The sequence below is a fragment of the Myxocyprinus asiaticus genome, chromosome 28 (assembly GCF_019703515.2).
Source record: "Myxocyprinus asiaticus isolate MX2 ecotype Aquarium Trade chromosome 28, UBuf_Myxa_2, whole genome shotgun sequence".
Classification (NCBI taxonomy): domain Eukaryota; kingdom Metazoa; phylum Chordata; class Actinopteri; order Cypriniformes; family Catostomidae; genus Myxocyprinus; species Myxocyprinus asiaticus.
Window position 1 is genome coordinate 45,865,768 of NC_059371.1, and position 16,791 is coordinate 45,882,558.

The 16,791-nt window shown below is 39.0% G+C and overlaps 1 protein-coding gene across 2 annotated transcripts; it reads left to right on the forward strand.

Annotated features, from left to right (window-relative positions):
* On the forward strand, positions 1 to 12,218 carry g3bp2b (G3BP stress granule assembly factor 2b). 2 transcript variants are annotated; one of them, XM_051661057.1, is made up of 13 exons: positions 1 to 198; positions 648 to 762; positions 837 to 918; positions 3,040 to 3,213; positions 3,564 to 3,651; positions 4,648 to 4,756; positions 4,932 to 5,157; positions 5,239 to 5,343; positions 7,875 to 7,965; positions 8,055 to 8,105; positions 9,511 to 9,639; positions 9,718 to 9,836; positions 10,647 to 12,218. In XM_051661057.1, exons 2-13 carry the CDS (start codon positions 668 to 670, stop codon positions 10,881 to 10,883), a joined length of 1,506 nt encoding a protein of 501 aa, XP_051517017.1. In that variant the 5' UTR covers positions 1 to 198; positions 648 to 667; the 3' UTR covers positions 10,884 to 12,218. The 2 variants fall into 2 exon arrangements, with proteins under 2 accessions (XP_051517017.1, XP_051517018.1); XM_051661058.1 differs by having other exon boundaries at positions 5,242 to 5,343.
* Positions 12,219 to 16,791: the final 4,573 nt, after the last annotated feature.

Sequence of the window (16,791 nt, forward strand, 5' to 3'; positions counted from 1 at the left end):
GCGCGTGCGCGGTAAGGGCAGTGTGGACGCGCGCGCGTCAGTGCGGTTTGGTTGTGTTCGTCTGCAGTCGCTTTCAGTGGATAAAAGGGTTAGGGTTAGTGTTCAACGCCCATCGCTCGTTCGGATCGCTCGGGTGTGTACGGAGCCTGCGTGCGGAGCGGCATCGCGGCGTTTTATTCAGCGTTTCTCTCACATTCGGTGAGTTTGAGCGCGTTAGCATGAAGCTAAATCACGAGCGCTATTGTCTGTCTGCTGCGTGCACGTGCACAACACACTGTTATCTCTTTATTTATCTATCTGTATATGTCTGTCTTTCGCGCCATCCAGATATCCAAACATCGTTCTTTTTGTCAGACTCAATCTAACCGTCTATTTATTTTGTAAACACTGTATTTAACACTGTACATCTATGTAAACAACATCACTGTCTGTCCTTCTCGCCATCCTTTCACCTGTCTGTCACTCCACCCATTTATCAATCACCTGTCTGTCTGTCTCTGTCCGTTCATATGTGCTTTAAAACCATCTGTCTGTCAATTTTTGCATCATTTTATTGGCATTATTGTCTTACAGCCTGTCTGCGTGTTTATCAGTTGTGTGACTGTCCTGATCAAAGATCTTGTGTTAATGTGTGTGTGTTGTGTCAGTGTGTGTGTGTGAGCAAGAGATGGTGATGGAGAAGCCAAGCCCCCTGCTCGTAGGACGCGAGTTTGTGCGGCAGTATTACACACTCCTCAATAAAGCACCTGATTACCTGCACAGGTGAGACAAACACACATTTAAATCATTGATCATAATGACACAGTCAAGTGTAACACTGTTATTGTGTTGAGCAGGTTTTACGGCAGGAACTCGTCATATGTTCATGGAGGTGTGGACAGCAGTGGGAAACCAGAGGAGGCCGTGTACGGTCAGGCTGTGAGTGTTTAACACACACACACACACACAGTGATTGACAGCTCACATCACGATCATTGCCCTCATCACCGGTCACTCTTAGCCACGTTAGCATGAGAAAACACTACTTTTAATGCAAAAATATTAACGTGCGACTTTTAAAGGGGCCATGACTTGCCTTTTTTTATTATTTTAATGTTCCTTGAGATTCACTTATAATATTAATGTTTTTTTGCATAAAAATGGTAATATATTTGTAAAACGAACATTTTCCACCGTCATTCTGGCCCTCTGTCAGAAACGCTGTTTTGGTGCTGCTTCTCCTTTAAGACTTGAGAGTACACGCCCACTGTTCTGATTGGCTCTCTGCTCTTGCCTGACCTGTCATCTCACTGCTCACCGCTGCTGGGCGGGGCTACAGAAGTGAGAAGTAAAGGAGTGGTAACCATGCCTGCAGACTTTGAGGCTGTCTGTACAGTCATCTTCCGTCAGTGTCAGAGAAGAAGAGCGGCCTAGATGATGATGATGATGAAACTGCTTAATGCGTTTCTCTATAAATAAGCATTGTTTTCTGCATTCACCGTGATAGTGTGTTAAAGTACAACATGAAAACCAGCACCGCTGGTCTGCTGGTCTCTTTATTTCATCCCATCCTACAATTACATCAGCAATCCCACCAGAACACACGGTCTGAAATATCCCACGATCCATAACGGGAGGTTTTAATGAACTCAAATATGTAAACGAGATATATACATTGTTTACAAGTTATTACTAACAGTAATTCATTAACAGTAATTAAACAATTCCCAAATATGATCTAAACATTGCCTAAACTGAACTTAGAATATTTGAAGAGGACGATGCCAGTACTTGTATTAAGTACAACGTTTACGTACAAAGTACATTACGTTTTAAAAATTGAAGAGCATCAGGGCTCGTAAAATCGCTAGCCTGACGTCCCGGGGCTATTGTGTTTTCCAGTCGGGCTACCAAAATGCATCACCGGCCTGCCCAACGGGCTATCTGAAATAGTGTAATCAAATTCCTCCCTTGATTCACGTGATTCACTCTCTTGACTTGTTATATAAACATATGAGAGCACCATTTACTTGCCTTAACTCTGGTATTATTATTATTTGAATTTATCAGTGTCCTTCTCACTTAATTTACTGTTGCTAAGCGATAGAGATTGTGCGCGCAGTGGAGAACATTGTGAAAATCGCTGACACGTGTGTGTGTGTGTGACGATGTTAAGAGGAGCATGGATTTACGGCGGTATTTCAGTTCTACTCGGCCCAAAAAAACAGGTCAGGATGAAGAAGGAACGGACAAAGAAAAACAGACAGCCACAAAGAGGAAGAGTTCAGAAAAATCTGACTATAAGGACGAAAGAATTTCTGTGTTTGGAACAAAGTAAACGACACAATGATCTGTCGAGTGTGTCGTCAGTTCCCCACTATATCTGACTCGACGAGTGTTTTTGTCACTGGAAAGACCCCATCAGAACCCATGACAAATCCCTGCATCAGGTGCCCAGTCTTTAGCATCTTTCCCAGAACGAACAGCAATTGCAAAAAACTGTAAAAATGAACCAAGCACAAAACTTTTCAGAACAGCATACTGTGTTGCAAAAAATGAATTAATAGAAGTTTCAGTTAGAACCAGATGCATATTCGTATTGATGACTTAATTTGATTATTAAAAACAAAAAAAATAAATGTGTGAATAACACACACACACACACACACACACACACACACACACACACACACACAATGCTCCCTATAGAGTGCTCACTTTACGAGTGATCGAGTTCACTGCCGGTCTCACGGTGATGACATCATCATGCCACAGTCACATTAGGCTTGTTGGAGATGAGTTCTGCGCTGAACTGATCATTGGTGATCACAGACAGGTGTATGCTGGTTAGAAGTCAGACTTGCTGTGATGTCATGATGACAGCTGTGATGTCAGCGCATGAAAGTGAATCACGTGATATCTGCCTTTTGATCTCACAGGCGTCTGATCCGCTACGAGAAGTGAGAAATGGCGTGTCGTTTGACATCTCAAACCAACCTAATCTCTGGTTAACTATGTGTGTGTGTGTGTGTGTGTGTGTGTGTGTGTGTGTGTGTGCAGGAGATTCATAAGAAGGTGATGTCACTGCAGTTCAGTGAGTGTCACACTAAGATTCGACATGTTGATGCTCACGCGACCCTTGGAGACGGGGTCGTCGTCCAGGTGATGGGAGAGCTGTCCAATAGTGGCCAACCGATGAGGAGATTCATGCAGACGTTTGTGCTCGCCCCTGAGGTGACACACACACACACACACACACACACTCAGAAATAGTGAATTGTTAACCAATGTACATTGATGGACTGATATATCAACCAGTATCAATCCATGTCACTCAGTATTGTGTAAAGTATTCATTTAAATTCATTAGATGTCATTTGCTTTCATTAATGCAGTAAGTCTATATGTACATCTATGGATTTCAGTATCGGCATCATTGGCAAACTCATTAGTCAACAATGATCAGAATACACGACACTCATTATTTCACAGAATGGCTTCTCACGTTATGGCCCATCTGATGTAGCACTGGGTTAAATGGTGATATTGAGCGTCTGGTGTTGATTTTGTATTTATTTTTTCAGGGTTCGGCTGTTAATAAGTTCTATGTGCACAATGACATCTTCCGCTATGAGGAGGAAGTGTTTGGAGACTCTGAGGCTGAACTCGGAGGTAAAGCTATAAAACAAACACTATGTTTACACTAGGAATGCACTGATCGCTCCGATACTGACGTTTTTAACTGGGTCGGGTATCGGTCAGACGAGCCCGATCCAAATGTGATCTTTTGTTAGTCTTGGTCGTTACTGTAATGCTCCTAAAATGCAATGAAAGCACCATTAAAGTAGTCCATATGACTCGTGCATTTTATTTAAAGTCTCTTGAAGACAAAGAATAGCTTAGTGTATCGCAAAAGGCTGCGTTTAATAAATATATAGTGTGCATGCACGGCTGATGACGTACTGTGGTTTTTAGCTCTCAGAGGGGCTCGCGATATGTGAGCACTTTACACGAACATCTCAGATGTGGATGCTCAGTAGTTCACATTACTTATAACATGCATTGAGATTGGAACCGGATGAGTAATTCACCACATCTTGAATGAAAAGATTATTGAACTACTGTAAACTAGCTTACGCACACATGCGCACACATGCATGCACACACTCACTCTCTTAGGTCACTGTTTTCCTGGAGTGTCAAAATAAAAGCCGTTAATGACTGAAATTATGACTGAAATACATTACTATTGTATAATAACATTCTAATATTAGTTATTATTTTATACTTCTTATTATTGGAGAACTTTGAAGCTCCAAAAAGCCCATAAAGGCAGCATGAATGTAATCCATATGACTCCAGTGGTTTAATCCATGTCTTCAGAAGAGATATGATAGGTGTGACTGAGAAACAGATCAATATTTAAGTCCCTTTTTACTGTAAATCTCCACTTACTCCTTTTTGTTTTTGTTTTCATACATATTGCCATCTACTGGTCATAGGTGGAGGTTTATAGTAAAAAGAAAAGAAAAAGCTCAGATTTTGGATCCACATTTTGTTTCCAGTTTTGAATGATTTGTCATCTTGTTTTGATTCTATACGCGATCGATACATTCACAGTCATCTCACCTAATGTAAATACAATGTTGTTTGTGTGTGTGTGAGCAGACTCTGAGGAAGAGGAGGTGGAGGAAGAGCAGGTCGAGACTCAAGCGTCACCTGAGCCCACTCAGGACACCCCCACCAGCACCACCTACTATGAGCCGCCTCCTGTCAGGTACTTGAAAATCACATGAAGTCTTGATGATATCATTGAGCTGATGGGGTGAGTTGCGGAAGTGACTGCAGTGTGTGTTCCTAACACTTAGCAGCAAGTAAACTAGATAAACTGCAGTGTTGATCAGTCTTGATGCTAATAGTCTCATGTATTCAGACTGTCACATGTTCTGCAGTAATGGAGTCGAGGAGCAGCAAGAGGAGGCGGGACCAGAGGCGGAGCCAGAACCTCAGCCTGAACCGCAGGCCAGTCAGGAGGCAGAGACTGAGCTTAACCCTGAAGCAGAGCTCCAGGTGTCAGAGGTGGAGCCTGAGGAGGAGGAGAAACTGCCTGAACAGGAGAAAGGCCCCACCCCCGGCCCCGCCCAGACTCCACCCCCTCACACCACTGAACAGACCAAGGTAACTGGAGCGCTGCTGTGGTGTTGTTGCTGTTACGGTGTTGATGCAAAATGTTGTGTTGAGTGTTTATGATCTCATCAGCAGGCATTCTCATGGGCTTCAGTGACCAGTAAGCATCTTCCGCCTGCCGGAGCACTGCCCGCTTCTGGAATCTCACCACACGTGGTGAAAGCCGCCAGCGCTCAGGTACAACACCAACCACACGCTTCAATTAAATACCTGTTTTGAAATCAAGATAATGTGAAATTAAACATTGATATTAGCAATGGACGATTAGCAATCGGCGGCTGATATTATTGGCCGACAACCGGGAAAATGTAAACATCGCGGCAATAATGGAATTAGCGCCGCTTGTGGCTGAGAGTTTAGAGATTAGGTTTGTATTGTGTGTTTTGTTGTTTAATGTTTATTACATGCTGTTTATCGCCTGTTAATGATGTAAATTTGTGAGCTGTGGTGCACTCAAACTCTCTTACGCCTCCATCAGCTCAAAGCTTCACCTGTGTTTTCCTTGAATAACACGTGAACGGTCTCTACAAACATAATTTCCACTGACTAAATTTCATGTCTGCCTTTTTGAATATCATTAGTACAAAAATATATTTAAAACAATGTAAAAGTGCTGGAAAGATGGCAGTAAATAGCTGTTAAACAAAGTCTGCGCTGACCAGCTGGCCCCCATCTTCACACAGATCTTCAATAGATCACTGGAGCAGTGTGAAGTTCCCTGCTGCTTCAAATGCTCCACCATCATTCCGGTCCCCAAAAAAACAAAATCACAGGACTTCATGACTACAGACCTGTCGCTCTCACGTCTGTGGTCATGAAGTCATTTGAGAGACTGGTTTTGGCCTACCTGAAGGACATCACTGGACCCCTGTTGGACCCCCTTCAGTTTGCTTATCGAGCAAACAGGTCTGTGGATGATGCAGTCGATATGGGATTGCATCATATCCTGCAACATCTCGACAGACCAGGGACATATGCAAGGATCCTTTTTGTGGACTTCAGTTCAGTCTTCAATACCATCATTCCTGATCTTCTCTCAACCAAACTGACCCAGCTTTCCGTGCCCACTCCAATCTGTCGATGAATTACCAGCTTTCTGACAGATAGGCAGCGGCTAGTTAAACTGGGTAAACTCGCATCCGGGACCCTCACTATTAGCACTGGTGCTCCTCAGGGATGTGTGCTCTCCCCACTACTCTTCTCCCTCTACACCAACAACTGCATCACCAAGGACCCCTCTGTCAAGCTCCTGAAGTTTGCAGACGACACCACTGTCATCGGCCTCATCCGAGATGATGATGAGTCTGAATACAGAAGGGAGGTTGAACAGCTGGCTGTCTGGTGCAGTCAAAACAACCTTGAGCTGAACATGTTCAGAACAGTGGATATGATAGTGGACTTTAGGAGGAACACCCCAACACTGACCCCCCTCACCATTCTAAACAGCACTGTGGCAGCAGTGGAGTCATTCAGGTTCCTGGGCACTACCATCTCACAGGACCTGAAGTGGGAGACCCACATTGACTCCATTGTGAAAAAGGCCCAGCAGAGGTTGTACTTCCTTCACCAGTTGAGGAAGTTCAACCTGCCACAGGTGCTGCTGATACAGTTCTACTCAGCATTCATTGAGTCTGTCCTCTGCACTTCAATATCTGTCTGGTTTGGTTCAGCTACGAAATCAGACATCAGAAGACTACAAAGGACAGTTCGGACTACTGAGAGGATTATTGGTTGCCCCCTGCCCCCCCTTCAAGAACTATACACTTCCAGAGTGAGGAAATATGCAGGTAGAATCACTCTGGACCCCACTCACCCTGCCCACTCCCTCTTTGAACTGTTGCCCTCTGGTTGGCGCTACAGAGCACGGAGTGCCAGGACATCCCGACACAAGAACAGTTTTTCCCTCAGGCCATTTTCCTCATGAAAAATTAAACTGCCTCAGGACTCCCCCATAGTGCAATAATGTAAATATGAAACTCATTTAATTCAATAACTGTACATACCCCTAACTTGCACATACATTACCACTTGCACATGTACATACGACTCTGTTATATGTCCTATTATTTGTATGTCTATTTTACTCTTACCTCGTTTTATATTCTGTGTTGTGTTTCTGCTATCAACAAAAATAATTCCTTGTGTACATGAGAACACTTGTCAATAAAGCTGATTCTGATTAAATGTCAGCTGTTTATGTAGTTATTGAATAGAAAGTTATTCATAATGTTTCTGAAGAGGATTTTACCCGAGACCGTTTATCTTGAGATGAAGCACTTGTTAAAATGAATGGGAGAAATTGGAACACCCCAATATGGTGAAAGTAGAAAAGGAAGTCCCACCTTACAGGTAAAAGAGCCAATCACCTTTCAGATACAGACATCGCCTGTCAATCAATTCCAGAATGTGCATTAGCTGAATCAGCATGAAAAATAACGTTTTTTAGCATAATATGAGGTAAAGAAGCACAATGTATGATGCCAGTGTTGTCATATTTTACTGCTGATTTTAAATGTTCTCTGATCGTAATCTTGACCAACCGTTTTGGAGATTTCGGTCTTTCCCCATTCAAGTAGACAGGAGCTGCACTTTTATGCCGCTTGTTTACGTAGAAAAATAGCTGCTGGAGAGTGTTCCACAGATGATCGAGAGTGGACTGAATGGTCTTGAAAGGGACTTTGATCAAGTTTAACCTGTCTGTCTCTCAGCCTCGTGTGGAGATGAAACAAGAAGTTCAGTCAGTGTTACCCAGAGATCAACGGCGAGAGAGAGCCTTCCCTCCACGAGCTGCCAGAACTGGTGAGACACGCACACACAATAATAACACGCCGGTCAAGTATTAGTCGATTTAAAAGCAGTGTGTGTAACAGTGTGTTTGTGTTTGTCAGATGGCAGTGTCTCTGAAGTTCAGGGTGGGAAACAGTACATCAGTTTTAAAGGTGAGTTACACAGGGATGTTTTTTCCGACCTAAAATTGTGACTCATGTGAATTGTGTAAATCCGTAAAAAAAAAATACAGATGGGGGGGAGGAGATATCTCACGGCACATTTTTTGTGGTTACTGTCATCAACACAAACATTAGGTGTGTTTGACTTCATGAAGCGCTGCGCAGACCGATCGACGCTGAAAGTTTGTCTGACTTGAACCGCCGCCACATCACTGTTACGTATGCCATCAAAGTACCGCGAGAGCGATTCGAGAGCAGTCGGCCGGTGCACAAGCTCTGATGATGACGATGCTCATTCACGATTGGCCAGACTCGCAACATGACAACGGTTACACGTGTTTCATGGGCTGCGTTCACAATTGCATACTTCACATACTACTACTTCTGCTATATCAGTCCATGGCAGAAATAAGTGTAGTGTGGTAGTTTGCCAATACCAGGGTGTTTATTCTGCCATGAAAACTCTCTCTTGAGTGGCCGTATCACACTTTTCCTCGAGCAGAAGAATGTCACACAAGAGATCGCTGAGTTTGCTCAAAGGGGAAAGCGAGAGCTAGAAAGAGCACACTCGTGTGTATGGTTGCCAGATTGCACAAAATAAGTAACATTAGGTGGAATATTTCAAATCTCTTATCTGGCAACCTTGAGCATGTTAAACGCTTGTGGAGGCACGTTAGGTCTCAATGCAAGATAACTGAAATGTCCAATGAAAAAAATGCTTTTAGGATCAATTAAACCATGTGGAGGACCGGATCTGTCCTGCGGGCTGTAGGTTGCCCATGTGTGCTTTAAACTATACCCATTTATACACATCAATGTAAAATATCGACTGTCGCTCACACTGGTTTATATGCATTAGTACACTGGGGGAATCTCGGAGTTTGATGTAAGAGGAAAATGCCTCTATTGCAGCGCAATTCTGCTGCAGGTCGAGATAGAGAAACAGCATCAACTCTGGAATATCTGGAAATAAAGCGCAGAATAACAAAGTCTTCCTCGGATGCATGTTTGTTATTTACTCAAGCGTTGTGGGGAAATTACGTTGCTGTTGAGAAAGCCGTTTGCCGACGCAGCCGCATGTATACGTGAGTAAAGAGACGATAACATGGCTCATGTAAACAAAAACACCGAATTTGAGCCTTAAGTGGCTTTCTTGTAATAAACCGCTTTCTGGTGTCCATGTAAACGTAGTCTGTGATTTGGTGACCACATATAAATGATGCTCTTCTGTCACCATCTGCTATAGATGTAATCTGCAGAAACGGTCACTGAAAGAAAACAAAATTAATCAAAATCTCCAGCTCTGTTTGTAAAGCTTTGAATAGAGACAAGAGGACCGATTCAAATACTGTGATAATGAATATCAACGTGTGTGTGTGTGTGTGTGTGTGCGCAGGTCGTGGGGAGTCTGATGGTGGTGATGTGGACACTCGCAGGACTGTTCGGTATCCTGACACACATCAGCTGTTTGTTGGGAATCTTCCTCATGACATTGATGAAGGAGAACTGAAGGATTTCTTCATGAGTAAGAGTCACACTTCACCTTTGACCCTGATCATGATTGGAGTGTTTGTGTCGTTTCACGTTTGTTTGTTTCGTTCAGCGTTTGGGAACGTCATAGAGATGAGAATCAATACGAAGGGAGTCGGTGGGAAACTGCCAAACTTTGGTTTCGTGGTGTTTGATGACTCTGAGCCTGTGCAAAGGATTCTGGGAGCTAAGGTTAGTTTGAACGGTTTGAATTAGGGCTGGGTAAAAATATTTTTCTTTTCACCCAGATTTAATCAAGATTTTCATTTGAACGGTATCGATTTAAATCCCAAGATCGATCTTTTACTCCGTGCACAACCGACTGAAAGTTCCTGCCGTTCGTCTTAAAGAGACAGGACAGTTTTAGCACTTCATCTACATGTCAGTCAGAATACTTGCAGATAGTACAAGTAATGCCTGTAAACAGGGTACAGTGTGTGAGATTGCAATATTTGCTCTACGACACTAAACAGATTTTGAAACTTAAGTGCCATTATAGAGTGAGGCCTTAAACTATTCATTTTGCAGCTTTCCATATTTAAGAAACGGGCACATAAAGTAGGGGTTGAATAATTATGACATGGTTGTATATTTTTACTCTTGAGAAATAAGATTATATATTGACATTATCATTGAACATGTATAGATTCTGGATCATGAAGAATGCTTCCTGTTGTGAATCTTTACTGTCTTTGGGGGTGTCGAGTAATTAAAAAAACTGCTACAATATTTGGAAAATTACTATTTTGGTATCTATTTGGAAATTCTCCTGTATAATTATTATCCTAACTCTGTTTCATAAACAAAAGCAGTGTAATTTCTGCGTTCAGAAGTATTGATTAAATTATCGTAAAATGAGTGATATTTTTGAAGAGGTGCGCGTCGGATAGGTTCAACGCATTCGTATAAATCAGCCTTAAGACTTGAAATGAAAATGTATACTGAATGCCGTCAGAACGCTGAAACATATCGTAAGGAAGTGACTGTTTTTCTCTCCTGCAGCCAGTCATGTTCCGTGGTGAAGTGCGACTCAATGTGGAGGAGAAGAAGACGCGAGCGGCTCGAGAGCGGGAAACCAGAGGCGCGGCTGATGGTCGGCGCGGGCCCCGGGGTCCTATGGGGAATGGAATGGGGCGTGACAGAGATGGCCGTGGCCCGCCTTCATCAAGGGGAGGGATGGGGGCGGGAAGAGGTGGCGGTCAGAGTGGAGAGAACCGGTTTTCGGGACCGCGCCGCTGAGACGCCCCCTGTGGACGGGAGGATCACAGAAGAAATCTCTCTTTGCTTTTTTTTCTCTCTCTCTCTGGCCCCTGTTTTATTTTTACTTTCTCTCTGGTTTTTGGACTGTGATTGGCCCTAAAAGAACTCTCACCCGCACCGATAAGGAACTGTCATCTGCGCCTTTTTGTGTTTTGTTTATTTTTGTAAAATAATTTTGTGAAGATGAACGGGACATGTGACCTTTTTTGCTTTGGAACGAAAGTTGAATGTCATGGTGGGGTTTCCTCATTGAACTGATTTCTAGCACATTTTATAATGGACGAACATCAACGCTTCATAAATCAGTGATCGGTGTACACGTATTTATTTTCCTAGTTAATAAAAACAGTGGTGGTGCCTTATCTCTCTCACCCAATCTCTCTCTCTCTCTCTCTCTCGATGTTAGATCAGAGAGTTTGTTCATAGATTGCTGCAGTCGTCGCATTCAGTGATGTGCTGCATGTGCGTGCGTCTGTCTGTGCGTGGGTGCGTCTGTGCGTGCGTCTGTCTGTCTGTGCGTGCGTGCGTGTCTGTCTGTGCCTGCGTGTCTGTGCGTGCGTCTGTCTGTCTGTCTGCGTGCATGCGTCTGTCTGTCTGCGTGCATGCGTCTGTCTGTCTGTCTGCGTGCATGCGTCTGTCTGTCTGCGTGCATGCGTCTGTCTGTCTGCGTGCATGCGTCTGTCTGTCTGTCTGCGTGCGTGTCTGTGCGTGTGTTAGTGTGTGTGTGTGAGAGATGTACTGAGTGCGTGTGTTTTGTGTGTGTGTGTGTGTGTCTGTCTGTGCCTGCGTGTCTGTGCGTGTGTCTGTCTGTCTGTGTGCGTATGTTTTGTGTGTTTAGTGTGTGTGTGTGAGATGTGCTGAGTGCGTATGTTTTGTGTGTTTTGTATGTCTGTGCTGAGTGTGTGTCTGTGCTGAGTGCGTGTTTTGTGTGTCTGTACTGTGTGCGTGTGTGTGTGTGTGTGTGTGTGTGTGTGTGTGTGTTGCCAGTATTACAGGTTCTGAACCCGGAACAGTCCAGATATGCGCTGATTGCTTATGGCTGCTTTTATTGTGTTTGTTTTTAGTTTTGATACTGAAGCTGGATTGAAGTTCTTTACTGAATGAGTTTTTTCTTCCGTTTACCGAAAACCACTTTACATGTCCATTTGCTGAGCGAGACGCGCTTTTCATACAGAGTTCTGAAGCACTTTCTCACTGCACTATACACATCGTTTGGTTCTGGTCCTGGGTTTGGATTTTACTTCCATCGGCTTCAGCAGGTTTTTGTTTGAATGTGTTTTCAACTTTAAATAAACTACTGAAATCTGCAACAAACTGCTGCATTCAATTTCCTGGTGTTTATTTTTCATTGTGTGGTTTTCCTATTTTAAAGGAATATTTCAGGTTCAACACAAGTTCAGTTCAATCGAAATAATCTGTGTTATAATGTTGATTAGCACAAAACTTAATTTGGACTGGTTCCTCCTTTTCTTTAAATGTGTGTTCCAGTGAGACACTTACAATGGAAGTCAATGGGGGCAATATTTGGAGGTTTAAAGTCAGAAATGTGACGCTTATAATTTTATAAAAGCACTTACATTCTTCTGTTAAAACTTTGAGCTGTAAAGTTGTTTAAATCATTTTTTTTTTTCAGTAATTTTGCATTGTCATGGCAACAAAGTGATAAAATTGTCTCTTTCCACAGATGTAGTTAGTAAGTGATTTTATAACAGTGAAATCATGTTAACACACATATTGTTTATGTCTTGTGTCTATACTTTTGAAACAGTGAGTATTTTAATGTTTACAGATTATTGACCCCATTGACTTCCATTGTAAGTGTCTCACTGGAACACACATTTAAAGAAAAGGAGGAACCAGTCCAAATTAATTTTGTGCTAATCAACATTATGACACAAATGCTGCCGATTGAACTGAACTTGTATTGATCCTGTAATAGGACCTATTCATTTAAATATTTAAACATTAGATCATTTATTAACATGATGACTGATGGCTTGAGTGTTTATGATCTGCAGTTACAGTGCATCCGGAAAGTATTCACAGCGCTTCACTTTCTCCACATTTTGTTATGTTACAGCCTTATTCCAAAATGGATTAAATTCATTATTTTCCTCAAAATTCTACAAACAATACCCCATAATGACAACGAGAAAGAAGTTTAATAATAAAAATCTTAATTACAGTAGGGTTTCAGCACTAAGCGCTTGAACCCCTAATAATAATAATAATAATAATAATAATTACAGTAGGGTTTCAGCACTAAGCGCTTGAACCCCTAATAATAATAATAATAATAATAATAATCTTAATTACAGTAGGGTTTCAGCACTAAGCGCTTGAACCCCTAATAATAATAATAATAATAATCTTAATTACAGTAGGGTTTCAGCACTAAGCGCTTGAACCCCTAATAATAATAATAATAATAATAATAATTACAGTAGGGTTTCAGCACTAAGCGCTTGAACCCCTAATAATAATAATAATAATAATAAAAATCTTAATTACAGTAGGGTTTCAGCACTAAGCGCTTGAACCCCTAATAATAATAATAATAATAATAATAATTACAGTAGGGTTTCAGCACTAAGCGCTTGAACCCCTAATAATAATAATAATAATAAAAATCTTAATTACAGTAGGGTTTCAGCACTAAGCGCTTGAACCCCTAATAATAATAATAATAATAATAATAATAATAATCTTAATTACAGTAGGGTTTCAGCACTAAGCGCTTGAACCCCTAATAATAATAATAATAATAATAATAATAATTACAGTAGGGTTTCAGCACTAAGCGCTTGAACCCCTAATAATAATAATAATAATAATAATAATTACAGTAGGGTTTCAGCACTAAGCGCTTGAACCCCTAATAATAATAATAATAATAATAATAATAATTACAGTAGGGTTTCAGCACTAAGCGCTTGAACCCCTAATAATAATAATAATAATAATCTTAATTACAGTAGGGTTTCAGCACTAAGCGCTTGAACCCCTAATAATAATAATAATAATAATAATCTTAATTACAGTAGGGTTTCAGCACTAAGCGCTTGAACCCCTAATAATAATAATAATAATAATAAAAATCTTAATTACAGTAGGGTTTCAGCACTAAGCGCTTGAACCCCTAATAATAATAATAATAATAATAATAATTACAGTAGGGTTTCAGCACTAAGCGCTTGAACCCCTAATAATAATAATAATAATAAAAATCTTAATTACAGTAGGGTTTCAGCACTAAGCGCTTGAACCCCTAATAATAATAATAATAATAATAATAATAATAATAATCTTAATTACAGTAGGGTTTCAGCACTAAGCGCTTGAACCCCTAATAATAATAATAATAATAATAATAATAAAAATCTTAATTACAGTAGGGTTTCAGCACTAAGCGCCTGAACCCCTAATAATAATAATAATAATAATAATAATAATAATAATAATAATAATAATAAAAATCTTAATTACAGTAGGGTTTCAGCACTAAGCGCTTGAACCCCTAATAATAATAATAATAATAATAATAATAAAAATCTTAATTACAGTAGGGTTTCAGCACTAAGCGCTTGAACCCCTAATAATAATAATAATAATAATAATAGTAATAATTACAGTAGGGTTTCAGCACTAAGCGCTTGAACCCCTAATAATAATAATAATAATAATAAAAATCTTAATTACAGTAGGGTTTCAGCACTAAGCGCCTGAACCCCTAATAATAATAATAATAATAATAATAATAATAAAAATAATCTTAATTACAGTAGGGTTTCAGCACTAAGCGCTTGAACCCCTAATAATAATAATAATAATAATAATAATAATAATCTTAATTACAGTAGGGTTTCAGCACTAAGCGCTTGAACCCCTAATAATAATAATAATAATAATAATAAAAATCTTAATTACAGTAGGGTTTCAGCACTAAGCGCTTGAACCCCTAATAATAATAATAATAATAATAATAATTACAGTAGGGTTTCAGCACTAAGCGCTTGAACCCCTAATAATAATAATAATAATAATAATAATAAAAATCTTAATTACAGTAGGGTTTCAGCACTAAGCGCTTGAACCCCTAATAATAATAATAATAATCTTAATTACAGTAGGGTTTTAGCACTAAGCGCCTGAACCCCTAATAATAATAATAATAATAATAATAAAAATCTTAATTACAGTAGGGTTTCAGCACTAAGCGCTTGAACCCCTAATAATAATAATAATAATAATAATAATAAAATTCTTAATTACAGTAGGGTTTCAGCACTAAGCGCCTGAACCCCTAATAATAATAATAATAATAATAATAATAATAATAATAAGCGCTTGAACCCCTAATAATAATAATAATAATAATAATAATAATAAAAATCTTAATTACAGTAGGGTTTCAGCACTAAGCGCTTGAACCCCTAATAATAATAATAATAATAATAATAATAATAATAAAAATCTTAATTACAGTAGGGTTTCAGCACTAAGCGCTTGAACCCCTAATAATAATAATAATAATAATAATAATAATAATAAAAATCTTAATTACAGTAGGGTTTCAGCACTAAGCGCCTGAACCCCTAATAATAATAATAATAATAATAATAAAAATCTTAATTACAGTAGGGTTTCAGCACTAAGCGCTTGAACCCCTAATAATAATAATAATAATAATAAAAATCTTAATTACAGTAGGGTTTCAGCACTAAGCGCCTGAACCCCTAATAATAATAATAATAATAATAATAATAATAATAATCTTAATTACAGTAGGGTTTCAGCACTAAGCGCTTGAACCCCTAATAATAATAATAATAATAATAATAATAATAAAAATCTTAATTACAGTAGGGTTTCAGCACTAAGCGCTTGAACCCCTAATAATAATAATAATAATAATAATAATTACAGTAGGGTTTCAGCACTAAGCGCTTGAACCCCTAATAATAATAATAATAATAATAATAATAAAAATCTTAATTACAGTAGGGTTTCAGCACTAAGCGCTTGAACCCCTAATAATAATAATAATAATAATAATAATTACAGTAGGGTTTCAGCACTAAGCGCTTGAACCCCTAATAATAATAATAATAATAATAATAAAAATCTTAATTACAGTAGGGTTTCAGCACTAAGCGCTTGAACCCCTAATAATAATAATAATAATAATAATAATAATAATAAAAATCTTAATTACAGTAGGGTTTCAGCACTAAGCGCTTGAACCCCTAATAATAATAATAATAATAATAATAATAATAATAATAATCTTAATTACAGTAGGGTTTCAGCACTAAGCGCTTGAACCCCTAATAATAATAATAATAATAATAATAATAAAAATCTTAATTACAGTAGGGTTTCAGCACTAAGCGCCTGAACCCCTAATAATAATAATAATAATAATAATAATAATAATAACAATAAGCGCTTGAACCCCTAATAATAATAATAATAATAATAATAATAATAAAAATCTTAATTACAGTAGGGTTTACAAGCGTTGAACCTAATAATAATAATAATAATAATAATAATAATAATAACAATAAGCGCTTGAACCCCTAATAATAATAATAATAATAATAATAATAATAATAAAAATCTTAATTACAGTAGGGTTTCAGCACTAAGCGCCTGAACCCCTAATAATAATAATAATAATAATAATAATAATAATAATAAGCGCTTGAACCCCTAATAATAATAATAATAATAATAATAATAATAAAAATCTTAATTACAGTAGGGTTTCAGCACTAAGCGCTTGAACCCCTAATAATAATAATAATAATAATAATAATAATAATAATTACAGTAGGGTTTCAGCACTAAGCGCTTGAACCCCTAATAATAATAATAATAATAA

What these genes read in the sequence shown, in the direction of transcription:
- g3bp2b (XM_051661057.1), top strand. Translation starts at nt 668, where the DNA reads ATGGTGATGGAGAAGCCAAGCCCCCTGCTCGTAGGACGCGAGTTTGTG. An exon ending in AGGCCGTGTACGGTCAGGCT is followed by an intron (nt 919 to 3,039) that starts GTGAGTGTTTAA and finishes GTGTGTGTGCAG; the next exon opens with GAGATTCATAAGAAGGTGAT. An exon ending in TCCACGAGCTGCCAGAACTG is followed by an intron (nt 7,966 to 8,054) that starts GTGAGACACGCA and finishes TGTGTTTGTCAG; the next exon opens with ATGGCAGTGTCTCTGAAGTT.